Consider the following 22,500-nt stretch of genomic DNA (forward strand, 5'->3'; position numbering starts at 1 on the left):
AGGAGGAGGAGGAGGAGGAGGAGGTAGAGGGAGTGAGAAAGAGGAGGAAGACGAGGTTGGAGGAGGAGGAGGAAGAGGAGGGAGGAGGAGGAAGAGGAAGAGGAGGGAGGAGGAGAAAGAGGAAGGAGGAGGAGGAGGAGAAGGAAGAGGAGGGAGGGGGAAGAGGAGTGAGGAGGAAGAAGAATGAGGAGGAAGAAGAAGAGGAGGAGGTAGAGGGAATGAGGTGGAGGAGGAGGATCATGCAAATCCTTCCACCTGGACAAAAGTTGAGAGAACGTGTGAAGTGATGTCATATTTTTATATGAATATTCATGTATGAATGTGTGTGTGTGTGTGTGCGTGTGCATATAGGTGAATACATATTCACATGGATGTATATATGGTGGATCTAGTGTCACGCTCTGCTTAGGGCGTGAAAGCTTCACAACACTGCAAGCCGTTACTGCCTTCCTTGAGTAACGTGTGTGTGTGTGTGTGTGTGTGTGTGTGTGTGTGCGTTATGTGTGTGTATGTGTGTGTGTTTTGTGAGTGTGTGTATGTATGTGCATTTTGTGAGTGTGTGTATGTATGTGTTTTGTGTGTGTGTATGTGTGTGTGTGTGTGTTCTTATGTGTGCGTGTATGTATAAGGACACAGCATTACCTATAGATCGAGCTCTCATCCGGCAGGGTAATAGCTGTCGAGCCCGAATCCAGCACGTGGTCCAAGGCTATGGTGAATCACTTTTTTTTTTTTTTTTTTTGTCTTGGAAATCTTTTGGTAGCCACAGGGCTTCTCGCAGTTGAATAAAATCGCCTAACGCAGAAATCGTGAGTACCGGAAAATAAACTCTTTGTTAATCTCACAGTTAATCTCACTGTTAATCTCACTGCTGTTTTGTAATTACAAAGTTCCCTGGGACCCTCGCCTTCTAATCAAAGTTTTGACTCGGTAAAAAAAAAAAAAACATCTAGCGGCCGAACGACGAACTACCCATAGGATGCCACAGACACGAATAAAATCGTCTGGCGGCAGAGGGAAGTAAAAGGAAAAGTGCAAACAGGTACGGAAGGGACTAATTGAGATGAGCTTTAAAAGTCTAGCACATATGTAGTACAGTTATCAGTCTCCATAGGATTTTCCCCCCTTATAAGGGTAACTGTGTCAATGTGTACTTTCGATTTTACGTGGAAGACGAAAAAGAAGAAAATGATAGAAGAAGAAAATAAGAAAAATAAAAATAAAATAAGAAGAAAATAATAGAAGAAAAAAATAAGAAAAATAAGAACAAGAAAAAGAAGAAGAAAAAGGACAAGAAGAAGAAGAAAAGGAGATTCTTAGTCCTCCCCGGCTGTTACGACTTGCAAGGGGAACTCGGTGACAGCATCCTTGTCCCCTCCTTCACACACATTTAAGTAAAGAATCCATCAAAAAGTGGTGGACATCCACCAGACACAGTTCCTTGTGTCTCCATTTGCACGAAACAAGGGACACTCTCCCCCTTTCCCCTCTTTCTCCCCCACTCCCCTCCCTTCTCCCCCTCTCCTCTCTCTTCTTCCCCTCCTCTCTTCTCCTCTCTCTCCTTCCCAGAATCCATTTCCTCTTCCTCCTCTCCAAATCCTCCCATTCCTTCTCTCCCCTCTTTCCTCCCTCCCTCATTCCTCCTCTTCTCCACCTCCCTCCCTCCCTCCTTCCCTTCCACTCCTCCTCCCTCCTCTCCTTCCCTCCCTCCCACTCCCAGTTCCTCCCTTACCCCTTCTCCTCCTCTCGCCTTCCGCTTTCCATCTCCCCTTCCTTCCCCCTTCCCTTTCCCCCTACCCCATCTCTCTAAAGAAAAAGGGACAAATAAAGAAACAAAAAAACACAAAAGAAACGAAAAAAAGAGAAAGAAAAAGAAAAAGAAAAAGCGTTGCATGCCAATTGCGCTCTCCCTCGCGCGTCCCATCCATTCGTCCGTCGTGTAGGCAAGCGCATGTTTTATGCAACGCTGTTCGCCTGTGACCAAAGCCTACAGGAGGAGGAGGAGGAGGAGGAAGAAGGGGAGGAGGAGGAAGAAGGGGAGGAGGAGGAAGGGGAGGAGGAGGCTCCTCCTCCTCCTCAGGCTCGGCTGAGGATGAGGCTGAGGCTGATGCAGGGGGGCGGCTTTTGGGGGCTGGCACTGGGAGGGACCTCAGGGCCGGGACTTCCATGGCTCAGGGACTTCAGGTGAAGAATCGTCACCCCAGACTTCGACAGGGTGACAATTCTTCATGTGGGATATCCTAGGGTGACCATTCTTCATGTGGGCCGTCATGGGTTTACGATTCTTTGTTTGTATAAGTTGATGACAATAAGCATAACCCTCATTCAATCTAACCTAACTTAACCTAACCTAATCTTTATTCCACTGTTGATAATCACCATACTGGGGTGACAACTCTTCAGGTGGCAATTCTTCATATGTCCCTGGAGTTGTAGTTATTTTGGGATCTAAGGGGCTGGTTTTAGGAACGTAAGGGGTGGGGGAGGGGAGGGGTATGGTCAAATTTTAGGGACGGCAAGGGATGTAGGGACCTTAGGGAGGGACCTTGTGGAAGGTTTAAGGGATGTAAGGGGGTGGAGGGGGAAGGGTAAGGGTTTAAGGGTAGGGTAAAGGTTTAGGGACGGGAAGGGATTTAGGGATATATTTAGGTTAAGGGACTTTAGGGAGGGTTTTAGGGTAAACAGAGTTGCCCCAGAGAGGACTTGGGGAGTGCCCAAGGACCTGAGCTATCATTGAAATAGTGCGCTTATTTTCCGCCCCGTGAATTGTAAACACTGTCTTTGACTGTGGAGGATTGATTGGGGTCAATCCATCAACGGGATTGAACGACGTGTCGAATAATAGTTGACGAGATCACGCGCGCGCGCATACATTCTCTCTCTCTCTCTCTCTCTCTCTCTCTCTCTCTATCTATCTATCTATCTATCACACACACACACATACACATACGAGTACACATACACATGCATACACACTCACACACACACACACATACACATACGAGTGCACATACACATGCATACACACTCACACACACACACACACACACACACACACACACACACACACACACACACACACACACACACACACACACACACATGCACATGCATACACACAAACATACACACACAGACACATACACATGCGCACACACACACACACACACACACACACACACACACACACACACACACACACACACACACACACACACACACACACACACACACACACACACACACACACACACACACACACGCATGTCAACTCCAGGGATTGGAAACGTGGAAGAAGGAAACCAGACAGAAGTTGATGGGTTGATGAGAGGAGGTAGAGAAGTTTGTAGGAGTGACGTGGCAGAGGTTGGCGCGGTCGTGGGACTTGTGAAAGAGGATACGAGAGTCCTTTGTCCAGTAGTGAACTTAAGAGCAGAGGGTTGATTTGATTGCTTAATTGATGGATTGATTGATCTTGCTGTGCATGTTGGTTGACTACGTGATTATAGTGGTTGCACATGCGTTCATTTAATCAATTAAATGGTCAATTTCATAATTGACGTATAAGTCGGTCACTGATGGATTAATGTCATTGTGTTGTTTTTGAACTGTTAATCTATTTTTTGTGGTTATTTTTTGTTCTTTTGTGTTATTGATTTTTCTTTTCTTTACTGTTCTTCGTAGGTGGTTGGTTTTGATAACTTCTTTTATTTATTTGTTAATTCTTTATTTCTGTTTTTCATTTGTCGGTTTATTTGTGGATTTATGTATTTTTTTTCATTTGTCAATTTATTTTTATTTCCCGATTTACTTAATAAATTTTCATACATTTGCTGATTTATTTGCCGATTTATTTATTTATGCAATTACTTATTTTTGCGTAATTTATTTTGTTATCAGTTTCATCTGTTTTGTTCAGCTAGTGCTTCTAGGTGAAGATGTTTCATTCTAGTTAAACAATAATTTCTAGTTTTTTTTGTTTCAATTAATTTTTCGTTGATTTATGGTATATGAACCTATTTTCAAATAAACGTTGATTAAGTCTAGATATATGTTGAGTATGGTTATATACAAACTAATACTTGAGCAATTTTGTTCAATTAATTACAATCTAGTGTGATATTTTTACACACATCTACGTTTCTTTTATGATAAATAACTTTGATTAATATTTTGCAAGAAATTGTTTGTTCATAATACAATTATTTTTTCCATGTACAAGTAATTGCTTTGCAATGCGATTATTTTTCACATCTGCTAAATTTGTGCAATTTCATTGGTTTTCTAAATAATATTTCTTTGTAATTATACTTCTTTGCGATGCGATTACTTTTCTCAGATATAAGTTTGTTTAGATAATTGCTTTCTGAAACTATTTGTATTGCAATTATTTTTCTAATATAATAAAATTATTTAATCTATTTAATTTCTATGTTTTATGTTTTTGTGATATTTTATAGTAATTCCGTTTAATCACCAATCATTGTATAAGATAATTGCATAGTTAACTGCGTCCGTGTGTAATAGTTTCTAAGTGTCCCACGTTATTTTTATTCAATACAATTTCAACAAATATCTAAGTTTTCAAATTGTTGATGTTGTTGGTATTGTCTTCGATGTTTTATATATGATTTACACAATTATCATTTTAATTTTACATCAGGTGCTGAGAGACACCTTGTACTATGTATAGTAGGTTAATAAAGTTATTTTTCCTTCTCTTCCCCCTCTCCCCCTCTCCCTCCATTTGCCTTTGTTCCCTCGCCTTTGACTCTGTTATGGACCAAAAGGTCTCCTGTCGGTTTGCTCCACCTTTGTAATCCTTTGTTTTGCTCTTTCAGCGTCCTGAACCGGAGCCCGGAACATCTCATCAAGGAGATCATTCTGGTGGATGACTTCAGCAAAGACCGTAAGTACCGGAAGCTTGGAGTCTAAGTGTCCGGGGAGAATGTCCGGGGTGGGAAGACATTCAGGGGAGAAAAAGTCCGGGGGGAAGATGTCGGGGAGAGTGGGAGGGTGTCCAGGTATGGGAGAATGTCTGGGAGAAGGATGTCAGGGGGGTGGAAGATGTCCGAGGTGGGAAGAAATTGTCCGATGGCGAAAGATGTCTGGGTTGGGAAGATGTCCGGGTGAAGGAAGAGAATGTCCGTGTGGGGGCCAGGAAGATGTCCGAGGTGGGAGGATGTCCGGGTGAAGGAAGAAAATGTCCGGGTGGGAGCAGGAAGATGTTGGGGGTGGGAGGATCTCTGGGTTGGGAATATGTCCGGGTGAAGGAAGAGAATGTCCGGATGGGGGCAAAGGGGGAAATGTCCGGAGGGGCATCTAACACACTGCGTCACTTTTCCGGGGGGTTCCAAATAGTCCTTTAGCACGGAATCTTTCGGATATTTATGGATATTTTTCGTCCGGGACATGCCCCGGGGGTATTGGGGTATTGACACCGGGTTGAATATGTTTATTGAAATATTGGATGGGTACATACGAACATAAGAATGTTTGTTTATTATTCAACTATACCTATGCATTTATTTATGTATTTTATTTGTTATTTACATTATCATAGTTTTTATTTATCATTTTATTATTATTATGATTTTTTTTCTCATCCGACCTAGATATGGAGCAAAAGGTCTCCTGTCGGCATGCTCCGCCTTTGTAATCCTTTGAGACTGCAAGAGACCAGAAGGCCTTCACTAGGCAGTTCCATGTCCATTACCACCTGCCATCCGCATCCATAAAGTTGTCTAACCATTTATTAAAACAACCGATAGTTTCAGCGCTCGCTACGTGGTTACTAAGTCTATTCCATCCGTTGACCACTCTATTGGTAAACCAGTTCTTGCCTATTTCCATCTTAAATCTAAATTTGCCCAATTTAAATCCATTACTGCAAGTCCTGCCTGTTGTCTTAATATGATGACCTTGTTTGCGTCACCCTTGTTAAAGCCTTTGATCCACTTGAACACCTCTATTAGATCACCCCGTACCCTGTGTCTTTCCAGAGAGTGTAAGTTAAGGTGCCTAAGCCTCTCCTCGTAAGGTAAATTTATGAGCCCATGTATCATTTTGGTCATTCTTCTCTGTACTGATTCTAGTGAATTGATGTCCATTCTATAAGACGGAGACCAAAACTGTACCGCATAGTCAAGGATGGGTCTAACGCTAGATAGTTAATTACCGCTGCCACTTCTATTAGTTACCGTCCTAATGCCCTGTTGGCTCTATTCCTGGCGTTAATGCACTGTTTCTAGATTAGGTCGGGACCTACTAAAACTTCTAAGTCTCTCTCGCACTCTGTTTTCTAAAAAAAAAAAAAAAAAAAAAATATATATATATATATATATATTTTGTCTAAGCTAAACCTGCTTTCTGGGTTGTGTAAACCTACGTTTAACACGCTGCACTTTGTGATGTTGAAGTCCATTTGTCATTTCACCATTTCAGTTTATTTATTCATTTACTTAGTTATTTATTCATTTATTTATTAATCGCAGTAGGAAACATGGCGCCCAAGCATGCGTACGCAGCATTTTTATGCTTGAAAGGAAGTGGTATTGTGTGGTGACATCATTATAACTACTTTGAAAAAGAGTAATTTTAACAATGAAAATTAACGTGAACACAAATAAGAGAAGTAATAATAGTATATAGTAACCGTTGCCTCAAGCTTCACTAAAAGGAAAGCCCGGAGCCCCACAGCGGGAGGCAACGATCTTCTAAGTCTCCCACAGATCTCTTTGAGAAGACACATGGGCCGTTTTCTGTGTTATATCAATGTGGTACTGTTTTTATATATTAGAAGTGATCAGCCGCCGGTTGTAAGCTATCCATATGTAAAAAAAAAAAAGTAAAATTCAGTCGAAGTTGATAAAGATCTTGTGCTCGCTCCGGGGATCGGGTGTCAGCCCCACAGGGCTGCACCTCCTGGTGGAGATTTTGAAAGGTCCTAAAAACAAAACAAAAACAAAAAACACTAAGAACAATAACACTGACACTAAAAGAAGAAAAAACAAATAGTCTTAACAAGAAAATTCAGATGAACCTACTCGAGACAGTTGATTGTCAGACTAATTACGAAAATGGTTCCGTAAATCATTTGTGGAAATTATTGGTTTTGGGCCATTTCTGATTAAAACTTCAGCAGCAGAACTTCACGAAAAGAAAAAAAGGACCCTCCTCATTCTCTCCCTATCTCCCCTCCTCTCTCTCTCCCTTCCTCTCTCCCTCCCTTCCCTCCTCTCTCTCTCCCTCTCTCTCTCTCTCTCTCTCTCTCTCTCTCTCTCTCTCTCTCTCTCTCTCTCTCTCTCTCTCTCTCTCTCTCTCTCTCTCTCTCTCTCTCTCTCTCTCTCTCTCTCTCTCTCTCTCTCTCTCTCTCTCTCTCTCTCTCTCTCCCCTCCTCTCTCTCTCTCTCTCTCTCTCTCTCTCTCTCTCTCTCTCTCTCTCTCTCTCTCTCTCTCTCTCTCTCTCTCTCTCTCTCTCCCCTCCTCTCTCTCTCTCTCTCTCTCTCCTCTCTCTCTCTCTCTCTCTATCTCTCTCTCTCTCTCTCTCTCTCTCTCCTCTCTCTCTCTCTCCTCTCTCTCTCTCTCTCTCTCTCTCTCTCTCTCTCTCTCTCTCTCTCTCTCTCTCTCTCTCTCTCTCTCTCTCTCTCTCTCTCTCTCTCTCCCCCGTTCTCTCTCTCTCTCTCTCTCTCTCTCTCTCTCTCTCTCTCTCTCTCTCTCTCTCTCTCTCTCTCTCTCTCTCTCTCTCTCTCTCTCTCTCTCTCTCTCTCTCTCTCTCTCTCTCTCTCTCTCTCTCTCTCCTCCCCCCTCTCTCTCTCTTCCCCCTCCCCCCCTCTGTGTGTGTGTGTGTATGTATGTATATGTGCGCGTATGTGGGTACGTGTATTTATGTTTATATGTATGTGTATGTATGCATGTGTGTGTGTATATATGTATGTATATATTCATGTGTGTGTGTATTTATGTATGATTATATGCATGTGTGTGTGCACGTGTATCTATATATGTATAAATGTATGTATGTGTGTGCGCGCGCGCCCGCGAGAGCACTGAGGGTTTCCCCTATGCTGAATGAAGCCTTCGCGGAGGCCAAGTTCGAATCTTGACACTCCGCAGGTGCCGAAGGACTCTGGGTGGTGGGTTTGGGATGACGTGACGTCACGGCAGGGGGAGGAGGAGGAGGAGGAGGAGAGGCGAAAAGGGGCGAAGCGAGGCGAGGCGAAGCGAGGGTGGGAAGAAGACGCACTGCAAAGGGTGTTGGGAAGGTGCCAAGAGTCGCTGCAGGAGGAGGAGGAGGAGGAGGAGGGGGAGGAGAGGAGGAGGAAGGGAAGAGGAGGTGGAAGAAGAAGGAGGAGGGGGAAGAGGAGGAGGAGGAGGGGGAGAAGAGGAGGTAGAAGGATGAGGAGGAGGAGGGAGAAGAGGAGGAGGAAGGAGGAGGAGGTGGAAGGAGGAGGAGGAGGAGGAGAAGGAGGAGAAGGAGGAGGAAGTCCACACCGACCTAGACGTCGTTCTTTGTCGGCTTCGACAAGAAGAAGAAAATGCACAAGTATAATTATAGATGAAGAAGAAGAACACATAAGTAATGATGATGATATTAATTAAATTATAATATTGATAATGATGATAGTGATAATATAATAAAGATAATGATATTTGGGACCATTAAAACAATGAAGATAAGTTTCCTAATAAAGTTAATACTCTAAGTTTTCTTCAAGTACAGTAATCTTCAAACAAGAACAATAGTTTTCAACAAATATCTAATTTTTCAAGTTGCGCATGTTGTTGGTTTTGTCTTCGTTGTTGTCGTCTCTTGTCGTCGTCGTCGTCGTTTTTGTCCTCTTCTGTCATTGTTAAAATTGTCGTTATCGTTCATTTTGTCGTTGTCGTCGTTCCCGTCGTTTTTGTAGTATTTTTTGTGGTCGTTTTTGTCGTCGTTATTGTCGTAAAAATGGTCCGTTGTCGGTTTTTTTTTTGTCGTTTTTGTTGTAATCGTTGTCGTCACCGTCGCCGTTTCTGACTTCGTCGTTTTTGCTCTTTTTTATCGTTATCGTTATCGTTTTTGTTGCCTCCTCGTCGTCGTTTTTAGTCCTTTTTTTTTCGTTTTTGTCGTTATCGTCTTTTTTTGTCATCTCGTCGTCGTTGTTTTTGTGGTGGTCGTCGTCATCGTCATCGTCATCGTGATAACCGTTATGACCGTTACGACCGTTAACAGCTGCGAGGAGTCGAAACGACCTCGGGGACCCGATAGGGATTCTCTTCATCTGTCGGGTCGGCCACCTCTCTGAATACAAACGAATACCCTAACGGTCCTTGGTTAGTTACCGTCCATTGTGGCCTTTTGTATGCCTTTGTAGTGTCTCTTGGCCTTAATCCTTTCACTTCAAAAGGTAACCTTTGTTTACTAAGGACTTCAGTAAACCCGTTAGCTCCACCCCCTCCCCTCCACCCCCTCCACAAGATGAATAAAATCAATTGTCAGCAGATATAATAAAATAGTTAAAATGGGTTTAGTGTGTTAATGTTGATGTTAATGTTTATCGATATCTTTTATGACATGTTAGTTCCCTAAGGTGATTTTGTTATGGTAAAGGAATATTTTGGTGTTAATCAGAATAAAATATCTAAAGAGGGCACTGGTGTAAAATGGGTTGAATTAATCACGACCACCACCACCAACATCAACAGGATTAGCACCACCACCATCATCTCCACTACCACCACCACCATCACCAATACCACTACCATCACCACCACTACCACCACCACCATTACCACCACCACCATTACCACCACCACCAATACCACTACTTCTACCACCATCTTTATCACCTATACCATTACGACCTACTAGCACTATCACCACACTATCACCGTTCTCTATGAGCACCATGATTTGTCCACCATTTCTCTATCAGCGTATCACCACGTCTCTTGTCCCATTGGTCAGGGGGTTCGAGTCCCTTGCGTGCCTGGTGATCCTTTCCCTCGTCGTCGGGCGATTTTATTCATCTGAACCAGTTAACTTAATCTATGGTGGTTAATCTCTAACGTAATAAATGATCAGTTAAGCTTTAATCCTCTTTCGCTTTAACTCGCTCTCAGGGATAATCTCGGTCAATCTATGAAAAGAGTCACTACATTTAAAATATCTAAACTCTTTTTAGGGAACTAGCTTAAACCTTATTGGTTAGGATAGAAGATATTATTCAGTTGAGAGATTTAAGGGGTTTAAGGTTTTAGGTTTAAGGGGTTTAAAGATAAATTAGTTAATCTCCTTAATCCATCAGATTAATTTAACTCAGAGGTTTAACGCTTAAATCATCAAAGCCTTGTGTTTAGTTTTATGTCTCGGTAGATTATCCATTAAGATGGTTACCCTCTTATAAGGTGGAGAAACCGTCTGTTGTAAGGCAGAATTTAGACGTTGATCGTTTAACTGGGTTCAAAGAAAGGAGTTTAACTCAGAGAGTTTGGATTATCTTTGACTGTAGTTAGAAGAGAAAATAAAGGCTGGGAAATAAGTCTTTGAATTTAGGGAGTTTTTTGAAAAAGAAAAAAAAATTGTCGGCATCTGGTGGAGCTAAAAGTATGTTTTTCTTTTTCTTTTTTCTTTTTGTTCTTTGTTTCTTTTAATTTTCTTTCTTTTTCTTTCGTTTTTTCTTTCAGAATTTTTGAGCAAACTATTATTGTAAGATGATACTAGAGTTATGAGATCACTGCATGGGTGCGCGCACACACACACACACACACACACACACACACACACACACACACACACACACACACACACACACACACACACACACACACACACACACACACACACACACACACACACACACACACACACACACACACACATGGCGCAGTGGTTAGAGTTCCCGGCCGTCACTACGGCGGTCCGGGTTCGAATCCTGCCCAGGGATGAAATATTTTCGGTAATGCTGCGCTGGGAGTCGTTACTGCAACTCTCATGGTCAGGGAGTTGGGTGTGTGTGTGTGCGTGTAAGGTCATAGTATTACCCATAGATCGGTCATGTATAAGCTCTGAGCTCTCTTCCGGGAGGGAAATAGCTGTCGATCACAGTCCCAACACATGATCCAAGACCATGGTGAATCACACACACACACACACACACACACACACACACACACACACACACACACACACACACACACACACACACACACACACACACACACACACACACACACACACACAAAGGGGGGAGAGAGAGAGAGAGAGAGAGAGAGAGAGAGAGAGAGAGAGAGAGAGAGAGAGAGAGAGAGAGAGAGAGAGAGAGAGAGAGAGAGAGAGAGAGAGAGACTATTACTCTGTTACTTGGTCCACGCTATTTGAGAACATAAATGTAGGTTGTCAGGACTTTAAGTGTTGTATGTACATGAACACGGAGACACGTACTTGTCCCACCACGTCACATGTGGTCGTGACACACACACACACACACACACACGCACGCACACACACACACACACACACACACACACACACACACACACACACACACACACACACACACACACACACACACACACACACACACACACACACACACACACACACACACACAGGCGTCATTTTATCATTAGACAAGATTAATGTTTGTTCATCGTTTTTTATCTTTTCTTTAAAAAAAACTCTATTAAGCCAAAAAATATAATTTAATAAATCAAATACACAAGTTAATGAACAAATAGATAAATACATAAACAGATAAACAAAACAAAATACACAAACAAACAAACAAACGAACAAACAAACAAACACACAGACAGCTAAGTAGCTAAGTACATGGATACATAGATGTTAGAACTAAAATAGATATAAGATAAAAATGAATCCGTTTCCATTAAGTTTAATCTATGGGAGAGTAGAGCCAGGCTACCCTGCAGTAGCTCTCGATGTAAATGGTGTCAGGGCTACTTGTGGTGTTGTGGTGATAGTCACGGTGGTGATAGCGGTGGTGGTGATAGTCTTGGGGGTGGCGGTGGTAGTGGTGGTAATAGTAGGATTGACGGTAATGATAGTTGTGAGGGTGATGATGATGGTGATAGGGTGGTGATAGTGGTGGTAATAGTAATATATTTATGCATGATACCTATGTATCTGTATCTAAGTGTGTGTGCACAAGCATGTATAAATGTATGTATATTTTCTCGGTTTTTGTATCTATATATGTATCATGTATGTATATGTGTATCTATACATGTATCTGAACATACATCCACGTATGTAAATATATATATATATATATATGAAAAAGGTGGAAAAAGAGAGTCACGGGTTTCGTTCCGAGTTTATTCCTGAGCGGTTTTGCTTGTAGCTTCTTCAGACATTCCTCTGAAGAAGCTACAAGCGAAACCGGTCAGGAATAAACTCGGAACGAGACTCGTGACTCTCTTTTTCCCCCTTTTTCAACTTGTCACAATGTTTCAACATATATATATATATATATATATATATATATATATATATATATATATATATATGTGTGTGTGTGTGTGTGTGTGTGTGTGTGTGTATGAATTTATTTATCTGTGTCTATCGATATGTGTCACGCATTCTTCTTCAGGTGATTATTCCTTCGCTTTCTCTCCCCCCCCCCACCCCCGATCGTCAGAAGGATCCATTGTCATTCAGGTCGCCAATGGCGGTCGAACGAGTGACGACGGAAACGGCTCTTGTGATGAAGACCAGGAGGTCAACGAGAGTGTGATGAGGACGGTGATGATGGTGTTGGTGGTAGTTGTGCTGATGGTGAAGGTCGTTGTGGGGGTGATAGTGGTGGCGGTGATGACCAATGTGATAGATAACACTGAAAGTGGTGATGGTGGTGATGGTGGTATTTGTGGTGATGGTGGTAGTGGTAATTGTGGTGGTGATAGTGGTGGTGATGATCAATGCGATAGATAACACTGAAAGTGGTGATAGTGATGATGGTGATAGTGATGATGGTGATCATGGTGAAGATGATGGAGATAGGTGTCGGGGGAAGGAATAGTGATAGTATTGGTGATAGTGGTGACACTCTTGTGTTGGAAAAAGTGATACGAAATGTGAAAAATTCAGGAAGAGAATATTGGTGGTGTTAGTAAACACGGAGGAAATGGTGATAATGGCGGTGAAAGGGTGGTGAAAGCGTGTGGTGTGTTTATGCTGATGGCGTAAATAATGACAAACTTGAAGAAGATAATGATGGTGAAGGAGGAGGAAAAGGGGGAGAAGGAAGAGGAGGAGGAGGAGGAGGAGGAGGGGGAGGAGGAAGGGGAGGAGGAAGAAGAGGAGGAAGGGGAAGGAGGAGGAAGAAGAGGAAGAGACGGAAGAGGGGAAGGAAGAAGAAGAAGAGGAAGAGAGGGAAGAGGAGGAGGAAGAGGAGAAGGAAGAAGAGGAGGAGGAGGAAGAGGAGAAGGAGAAAGAAGAGGAGGAAGAGTAGGAGGAGGAAGAAAGGAAGTAGAAGAAAGAGCAGGAGGAGGAGGAGGGAAAGCAGAAGGAAGATGAAGAGGGGGAAGAGAAGGAAGAGGAGGAGGATGATGAAGAAAGGAAGTAGAAGGAAGAGGAAGAGGAGGAAGAGGGAAAGCAGAAGGAAGAGGAGGAGGAGGAGGAGGAAATGGTGTTGGAGAAGCTGGTGGAAGTTGTCATAAAATGATGGAGAGAAATGTTGGTAGAAGGCAAAGTTGTGTTGATGTTGGGAAGGGGCAAGGAGTGTCGGAGGCGGATTTTGGCGACAAAGTTGTAGAACCGCGGGCGGCCGGGGCGGGTGGATGGGCGTGAGGAAGAGATTTAGTTGGAAGAGGTGGGTATTGGTGATAAAGATTGTACCGATAGTAGTGGTGGTGGTAACTGCATTGGTGGTGATAGCAGTGGTGAAAATGACTGTGATAAATCATGGATGTAGTGGTGATAGGGACGGTGTTCGACATAGAGATGGTGTTAGTGGTGATAGCGATAGTGGTGATAATGATGGTGGTGATGAAATCCATCTGCGTAGTGGAGATAGGGACGGTGTTCGTAATGGTGTTTGGCATAGAGTTGGTGATAGTGATTATAGTGATGGTGGTGATAGTGGTGGTGATAAAATCCAGCTGGTTGGAGGGGAACAGATGGTGTCACCAGCTGAATAAAATAGCCAGGTTGGATTCGGTCGGATATTTTCCGTCGGAATACGTCAGATTATGACGTACTTAACCGCACAGATTGCATCAGAATAAGTCAGGTTCCGACTCACTAGATCAGGTATTTTACGTCAGAATATGTCAGATTCCCACTCACTCTATAGGATATTTTGCGTCAGAATATGTCAGATTCCCATTCACTCGATTTTGCGTCAGAATACGTCAGATTCCCACTTACTCGATCAGACATTTTGCGTCAGAATATGTCAGATTCATACTCGCTCGATCGGACATTTTGCGTCAGAATATGTCAGATTCCGTCCCACTTGATCGGACATTTTGCGTCAGAATATGTCGGATTCCTATCCAATCAATATTATATCAGAATATATCGGATTCCGTCCCACTCGATGGGAGATTTTGCGTCAGAATATGTCGGATTCCGTCCTACTCGATCGGACATTTTGCGTCAGAACAAGTCAGATTCTGACTCATTCGCCAAGATCGTTTGCGTCAGAATATGTCTGGTTCCGGTCATGTAGGTGCGAAGAGAGGCTAAACTACCCATAGCCAAGGCTACTGACGTAATTGGCTTACGGGTGTGCATAGTCGCTTTGCCTGGGGGCGCTTACTGGGGGCTTATGTCAGGGGGGTCCCGCCCCGTTTTAGGTCTTAATACGGCCTCAGTGACAAATTTCGTTTATTTGTTTATTTATGTGTTTATTTGTTCGGTTGTTTGTTTGCTTGTTTATCTTTGTATCTGTGCGTTTGTTTGTGTCTTTGTCTGTGTGTTTGTTTGTTTTCGGTTGTTTTTGTGATTATGGTTTTGTTTTTTGTATAATTATGGTTTTGTGTATATATTTTTTGTTTTTATTTGTTCATTCAGTAACATCTTAACTCCGCTGTTCACTTACTTGAGGAAGAACAGCGCACCCGTTCTTGGGAAAGGTGCAAAAATAAATGTCCGTTCAAGTCTCATTTCACAGGACGTCGTCCATGTCAGTCCTCTCCCTCCCTCTCCCCCCATTCCTCCCTCCCTCCCTCCTCCCCCAACCTCTGAGGACAATAAAATCGCCAGCTGACATCCAGGATAAAGCCCTTCAGGCAGATAATAAAATTGGTTTTCCTCCTCATCCTCCTCTTCTTCCTCCTACTCCTCCTCGTCCTCCTCCTCTTCCTCCTACTCCTCTTCCTTCTCCTTTTCCTCTTCCTCTTGCTCCTCTCCCTCCTCCGCCTGCTCCTCTCCCTCCTCCTCCTCCTCCATACCTCCTCCTGGTCCTCCTTATCGTCAAGGAGGAGAACTCGAACTCGAGGACAAGTGCTAACCAGCATTCGCGCTCTCAAGTGGCACTCGAAGACGGACGCCTCTTGAGAGGTGCGCGCAACCTACCGGCAGGTGCACTTGTAGGTGTAGGTGTGTGTGTGTGTGTGTGTGTGTGTGTGTGTGTGTGTGTGTGTGTGTGTGTGTGTGTGTGTGTGTGTGTGAGATTATTTACGTGTATGCGTGTGTATGTGGATATATTTTCTGCACACACACACACACACACACACACACACACACACACACACACACACACACACACACACACACACACACACACACACACACACACACATACACACACACAAACCAGGTCTTACACAGATGCTGTCGGTAGACTTCGGATTCTGACGCAATCTGACGCAATTAAAAATTTTCCGGATGACCTTGGATGAGTCTGGAGTTGACCTCGTGAAGGAGATTCGGGCGAGGAGAAGGAGGAGGAGGACAGGTCACGTGGCGAGAACGGATCCCGGATTGCAGACGGCAGGGGACGCTTAATGGTGTATTAGGCTTTTACTCGCATTTCCTCTCTCTCTCTCTCTCTCTCTCTCTCTCTCTCTCTCTCTCTCTCTCTCTCTCTCTCTCTCTCTCTCTCTCTCTCTCTCTTTTTGAACGTTATAATTAAGTTTCGCCATGGCTAACCAGCTTATTTTGTGTGAACAACCAATTTAACTTACTCATGAGGTACAGAGACATTTTAAGTCAACTTCTTATGAATGGAAAAGAAAATCTTTGGCAAAGAGAACAATCAGACAAAAAAGTCTGCAATCACCAACTTGCCGTAAATTTAGATAAAATTTGTTTGAGAGAAAATCTCCCTACATATGAAATGAACACACACACACACACACACACACACACACACACACACACACACACACACACACACACACACACACACACACACACACACATATATATATATTTATATATATATATATATATATATATATATGTATATATATATATATGATGCTACCGCTGTCACGGTATCTTGCTATGTATCTTTCTATCAGTCTGTTTATCCAAGCGTAAAGGGGAACAGATCTCACCGCTTTCCTGCGTCGGAGATGTGTGTGTGTGTGTGCGTGTGTGTATATGTGTGTGTATGTGTGTGTGTGTGTGTTTGTGTCACGATTTCCGTTTGGTGCGGCCGACGCTTTGAAGATGACCTCCTTGGTCGAAACGTTAAAGCAGTAAAAGTGTTCCAACGCATCTCCGCCAACTCTTCCTCTACCCATATCCTCATATATATATATATATATATATATATATATATATATATATATATATATATATATATATATATATATATATATATGTATATATACTGTATATATATATATATATATATATATATATATAAACCACTATCACTATCGCTTGTCACGTTTCAATATCTGCATACATGCCTTCTCGAGTTTCTCGATGTTGATGGCTTAGAATTAAAGTGAATTGTGGTTGATAAATGTAAATCTGTGCACTGGGACCCATTCAGTGTTGTACATATTGTGTGTGTATGTGTGTGTGTGTGTGTGTGTGTGTGTGTGTGTGTGTGTGTGTGTGTGTGAGAGAGAGAGAGAGAGAGAGAGAGAGAGAGAGAGAGAGAGAGAGAGAGAGAGAGAGAGAGAGAGAGAGAGAGAGAGAGAGAGAGAGAGAGCGAGTAGAGCCCCCGCCCACCACTCCGTCTCCCCGCACCTTTTATAGGATTATCACCAGAGACACGGAGCGCGGACTGGGGTGGGAGTGGGGGGGGGGCAGGGAATGGCACCAAAGCATCACTGCATCATCACTTCCTCTCCACGTCCGTCCGTCAGGCGTAGCACTGATTTATCTCCGTCGCCGTTACAGCGTAACACAGCACACGCGTAACACTGCGTTTGTTGAGCCTGTAGCAAAGATTTTTCATGGAGCAATAGAACAACGACATAAAATATGTGAGAGCAGGCGTGCACGCGCACACACACACACACACACACACACACACACACACACACACACACACACACACACACACACACACACACACACACACACACACACGTGGCGCAATTGGTAGAGTGCACGGCTGCCACTACGGAGGTCCGGGTTCGACTCCCGCCCAGGGGTGAAATAATTTCAGTATCGCTGCGCTGCGGGTTGTTACTCCAACTCTCGTGGGTGGGGAGTTGGGTGTGTGTGTGCGTGTAAGGTCACAGTATTACCCATAGATCGGTCATACGAGCTCTGAGCTTTATTCCGGGAGGGAAACAGCTGTCGATCACGAGTCCAACACGTGATCCAAAGACCATGGTGAATCTCACACACTGACACACACACACACACACACAAACACACACACACACACACACACACACACACACACACACACACACACACACACACACACACACACACACAGCCGCAGACATAAACACAGCCACAGAGAAGCCCACAAGCAGAATCTGTGTCTGTGTCCATAAACACCAAGAGGGCAAATCACCGACGACAAACACAGCAGAAAATCACACAGCACCGCAGCATCACAGCATCGCCCCAACACAGCATCCGTGCCTTCCTGCTGAGCACCTGTGCATCCTTAACACAGCACTGCCCCCATTCCAGCTGAGTTTTAACACAGCGCTGCTGTGACTCAGCATCACCATGACACAGCACTACCCTAACACAGCACCGCAAACACAGCAATCCCAACACAGCACCACCCTAACACAGTACCGCAAACACAGCACCTCCCAACACAGCATCTTCCAACATAATCTCACCTTAACACAGCATCTCCCAACACAGCATCTTCCAACATAATCTCACCTTAACACAGCACACAGCACCGCCCCCACCTTAACACAGCACACAGCACCGCCCCACCTTAACACAGCACACAGCACCGCCCCCACCTTAACACAGCACACAGCACCGCCCCCACCTTAACACAGCACACAGCACCGCCCCACCGCACACACACACAGCTGCAGTGTGGTTGTATTGACCCACACCGACCCGTACGTTGCTAAGGCGGGGGAGAGAGGGGGAGAGGGGGGAGAGGGGGAGATGCGGGAAGGGGGGAGGGGGGAATAGGACTCCCAGCCACTTCAAATACTACTCCCCCACTGCACTTACCTGGCAAGCACTCCCAAGCACTCCCCCCCTCCAACTCCTCTATTCTCGCCACTCTCTCATATATCTTGTACTCCCAGATTGTCGCCATTTTGCTCTCACACACACACACACACATGCGCACGCTCGCGCGCACACATATGCACGCATACACACACGCACGCACACACACACACACACACACACACACACACACACACACACACACACACACACACACACACACACACACACACACACACACACACACACACACACACACACACACACACACACACACACACATTCGGAAACTGTTCTTGTATGTCACATGTAGATATATATTTGTGCATATTTTATTTTGGCTGCCGCCAGACGATTTTATTTGTTTGGAGGGGGAGGCCGTTTCATCCTGTTGTTGGTGATGATGACGATCGTCGACTTTAATCAGTCGATTCGTCGAACTCTTCGAGTCGACGGAAAATTATTTGATTCAATATTAATAATGAAGCGTTTGTCACAATAAACTCCTTAAAGGTGTCCAGTTTGAGCTTAATATATTTTTTGTCATTATCCATAATAAATTATGATGATTATAATAAATAAGCGAGTCCAGTTCACTTCTTTATCTGGTAGAAATTGAAACATACTTGTAAACAATGTCTAACATTAATCATCTAAGTTACATTAATGCCACTAAATAAATTATTTTGCGTATAATGTATAAATAAAATATACATTCTCTTGCGTTTGTGATCACTTGTTTGCATGTAGCCATGTTGTAAGTTGTGATATGAAGAAAAAGGTTGAATTATAAAACGATTTTACGTCAGCCATGATTTTGCAAATGCGTGCACGTAGATTGAATATTTCATATTACTGAATCATAAATATTAAAGTTTCAGCTCTACCACGCAAAACATTTAATTTGAAATGTACTATTTTGAAAGCTCGAAAACATTCTCCTCTCCCAGTAGACTATTAATTAAACTACAGATACGTGATAGAAATAGTGCAGCTATGTCAGCGACATGACGTCATAGTCGCTTTGGTCCGAAAAAAACGTTAGCAGACGAGTTTGAAAATAAAAAACAAAAACAGAATCGAATTGAACTATATAATATTCCTGGACAATAGCAGTTTTATATTATAGAAGAGTATTAACTTTGAAAAAATATATTAATTTTGGAAAATATTCATTACGTACACAAACTGTGCAGGTAAATTAAAACGATATTAATTTTGTCTTTGTATGGTTTGAGCCGGGGATTGGGTGTATTGTTGTGTATTCGAAGTTTTAGTGAAAACTATGTTGGAACAGTTGCTATTAAATACATATATTTGGCGTGGAAACATGATAGGCTTTGCCCCCCCCCCACGTGATATGTGACATTATGACATAATACGTGATTTCAAATTTTATTTACATGAAAGATCCAGACATTACTTTTTGAAATTTAAAATTTTGCATCTAGAAAATTAAAACGTTATTCTTGTAAAGTAAAACGGGTTTTGAAAATTCAAATGTTACATATATGAAAAATATATACGTTAGCATATGAGAACATTCAAACGTTAACTCTCTGAAAAACAAATGAAAAAATTGAACGTTAACATATGAAAAAATCAAGCATTACATGTATGAGAATTCAATTATTATAAAAATTATCATACAATAATAAAATTTAAGATTTATGAAAAATTATATGATGATAAATATTTTTCGTTCGCCAGTTCTCCAATCAGGACATAGACAAATTTCCCGCCAAAGAAACGATGACGTCATAATTCGAGTGTTATTGAAAGTAAATATAAGCGGTGAGATATTTTGAAAACAATTATTACCATATGTAGTAGGCTTGTCATTTATTTCTTTAAGTAATAATTGTCTATTGGTGTTATCGTTTTTTGTTATTGATATTATTATTATAGTTATTATTATTATTATTTTTATCATTTATATTATTTTATAATTTTTTTATATTATCATTATTATTATTATTATTATTATTATTATTATTATTATTATATTATTATTATTGTTATTATTATTGTTATTATTATTATTATTATTATTATTATTATTGTTATTATTATTATTATTGTTATTATTTTCATTATTATTATTATTGTTATCATTATCATCATCGTCCTCATCGTCGTCGTCATCGTCATGATGATGATCACCATCGTCATCACCATCATCATCATCCATATCATTATAACCACCATCATAGAGATAGAGACAGAGAGACAAAGCTAAATAGACAGGGAAAGAGAAAATGAGAGGGAAAGCGAGAGAGAGAGACAGAAGGAGAGAGAGAGAGAGAGAGAGAGAGAGAGAGAGAGAGAGAGAGAGAGAGAGAGAGAGAGAGAGAGAGAGAGAGAGAGAGAGAGAGAGAGAGAGAGAGAGAGAGAGAGAGAGCCTGGGCGCAGCGTCATTGTTTGCATGGGGGTCGTTATTGGCAGTTGAATTGGCCTGTTAGGGGCCGCCGCGCCAACACAGGTATCGAGCCATACGATTCTCTCCTCCCATAGGCACTAAAAGTGCTACGTCGTGCCACACGGTACCACGTTGTGTCACACAGTACCACGTCGTGCCACACAGTGCCTCGTCGTGTCACACCGTGCCAATGTGTGCCACACTGTGCCATGCGGTGTCACACCGTGCCGATGCGTGCCATACCGTGCCAAGTTGTGGCACATCGTGCCAAGTTGTGTGCCACGTTTCATATCGTGCTCCACAGTGTGTACCCTGTCATACCGTGCCGTGTCGTGCCACATCGTGCCACTCATGTTTTGCTGTCGTGGGGATTGGGTGAACGGGTTGTTTTAAAATGAAAAAAGAAAATCTAAGATCTGAGTGGTGAGTAATCTCTTTATTATCTTTATATTATTTCATTTTATCCTATTTTATTTTATTTTATTTTTAATTTCTATTCAGATTGATTTTAATTAAATTCTTTTATTTTGTGTTTAATTTTTGTTTTGGCAAAAACCAGTCTTTCATTTACGTGTTTTATTTATGTACCTATATTTATTTATTTATTTATCTATTCATTTATTATTTTTGTTAATTAAGTAATTAATTAATCTATTTATTAATTATTTCAACCTCTCGCCCTTCCCACGATCGTGTGGAGAAAAATGTACCGGGCCACGAATAGCCGCCATAAACTCGTTCATTTAATAAAAATGTAATGGATGCACATGTCTTCAAGTGATATTCTCAGTAGCGTCAGGTGAATTAACTCACCCGAAAAAGAAAAAATCAGAACTAATTAGGAAGGAAATTAATCGTATAAAGTTACCCAGAAGGAAATATTTGAGTCGCATTGTTCAAACGTGTAACAGTCGACATCACGTCAGTAGAGACGGTTAAACTTGTTTTTTTTTTTTTTTTTTTTTTACAAAAAAGTATATATGTATATATATATGTTCTAATTAAACTTACTTCAGATTTTATTATCATTTTTATCCAGAAGATTGAAATTAATCAGATTTATGCAGCAATAACTCGTACAAATGGCTTCAGTGAGAATTAAACATGAAAAATACATAGAATGATAGGCCAGATGACTTCAAAGAAAATGGATACAGGGGTAACCTTAACAAAGTTGCTTTTTCGCGCGCATGTAAACACACACACACACACACACACACACACACACACACACACACACACACACACACACACACACACACACACACACACACGAGTGTGAGTGGTCTCAGACCTACCCAGAGATCTGCTAATAATGAGCTCTGAGCTCACTGCCGTAGGGTGGTGTCTGGCTGTCTCGAAAAGAGGCTGCAGCAGATCCGAGGTGAACACACACACACACACACACACACACACACACACACACACACACACACACACACACACAACTCGTGAGGCAATTGGTAGAGTTCCAGGCTGCCACTACGGCGGTCCGAGTTCGAATC

At 42.4% G+C, this 22,500-nt stretch overlaps 1 protein-coding gene across 1 annotated transcript in view; it reads left to right on the forward strand.

Annotated features, from left to right (window-relative positions):
• Positions 1-22,500, forward strand: part of Pgant2 (polypeptide N-acetylgalactosaminyltransferase 2) — a 296,288-nt gene that overhangs the window by 251,516 nt on the left and 22,272 nt on the right. The window contains exon 4 of the mRNA XM_076192365.1: positions 4,842-4,909. Coding sequence (XP_076048480.1) covers positions 4,842-4,909 — 68 coding nt within the window. The remainder of the gene's footprint in view (positions 1-4,841; positions 4,910-22,500) is intronic.

Source organism: Oratosquilla oratoria, chromosome 11 (assembly GCF_046742065.1).
Source record: "Oratosquilla oratoria isolate Oo_2021 chromosome 11, ASM4674206v1, whole genome shotgun sequence".
Lineage (NCBI taxonomy): Eukaryota > Metazoa > Arthropoda > Malacostraca > Stomatopoda > Squillidae > Oratosquilla > Oratosquilla oratoria.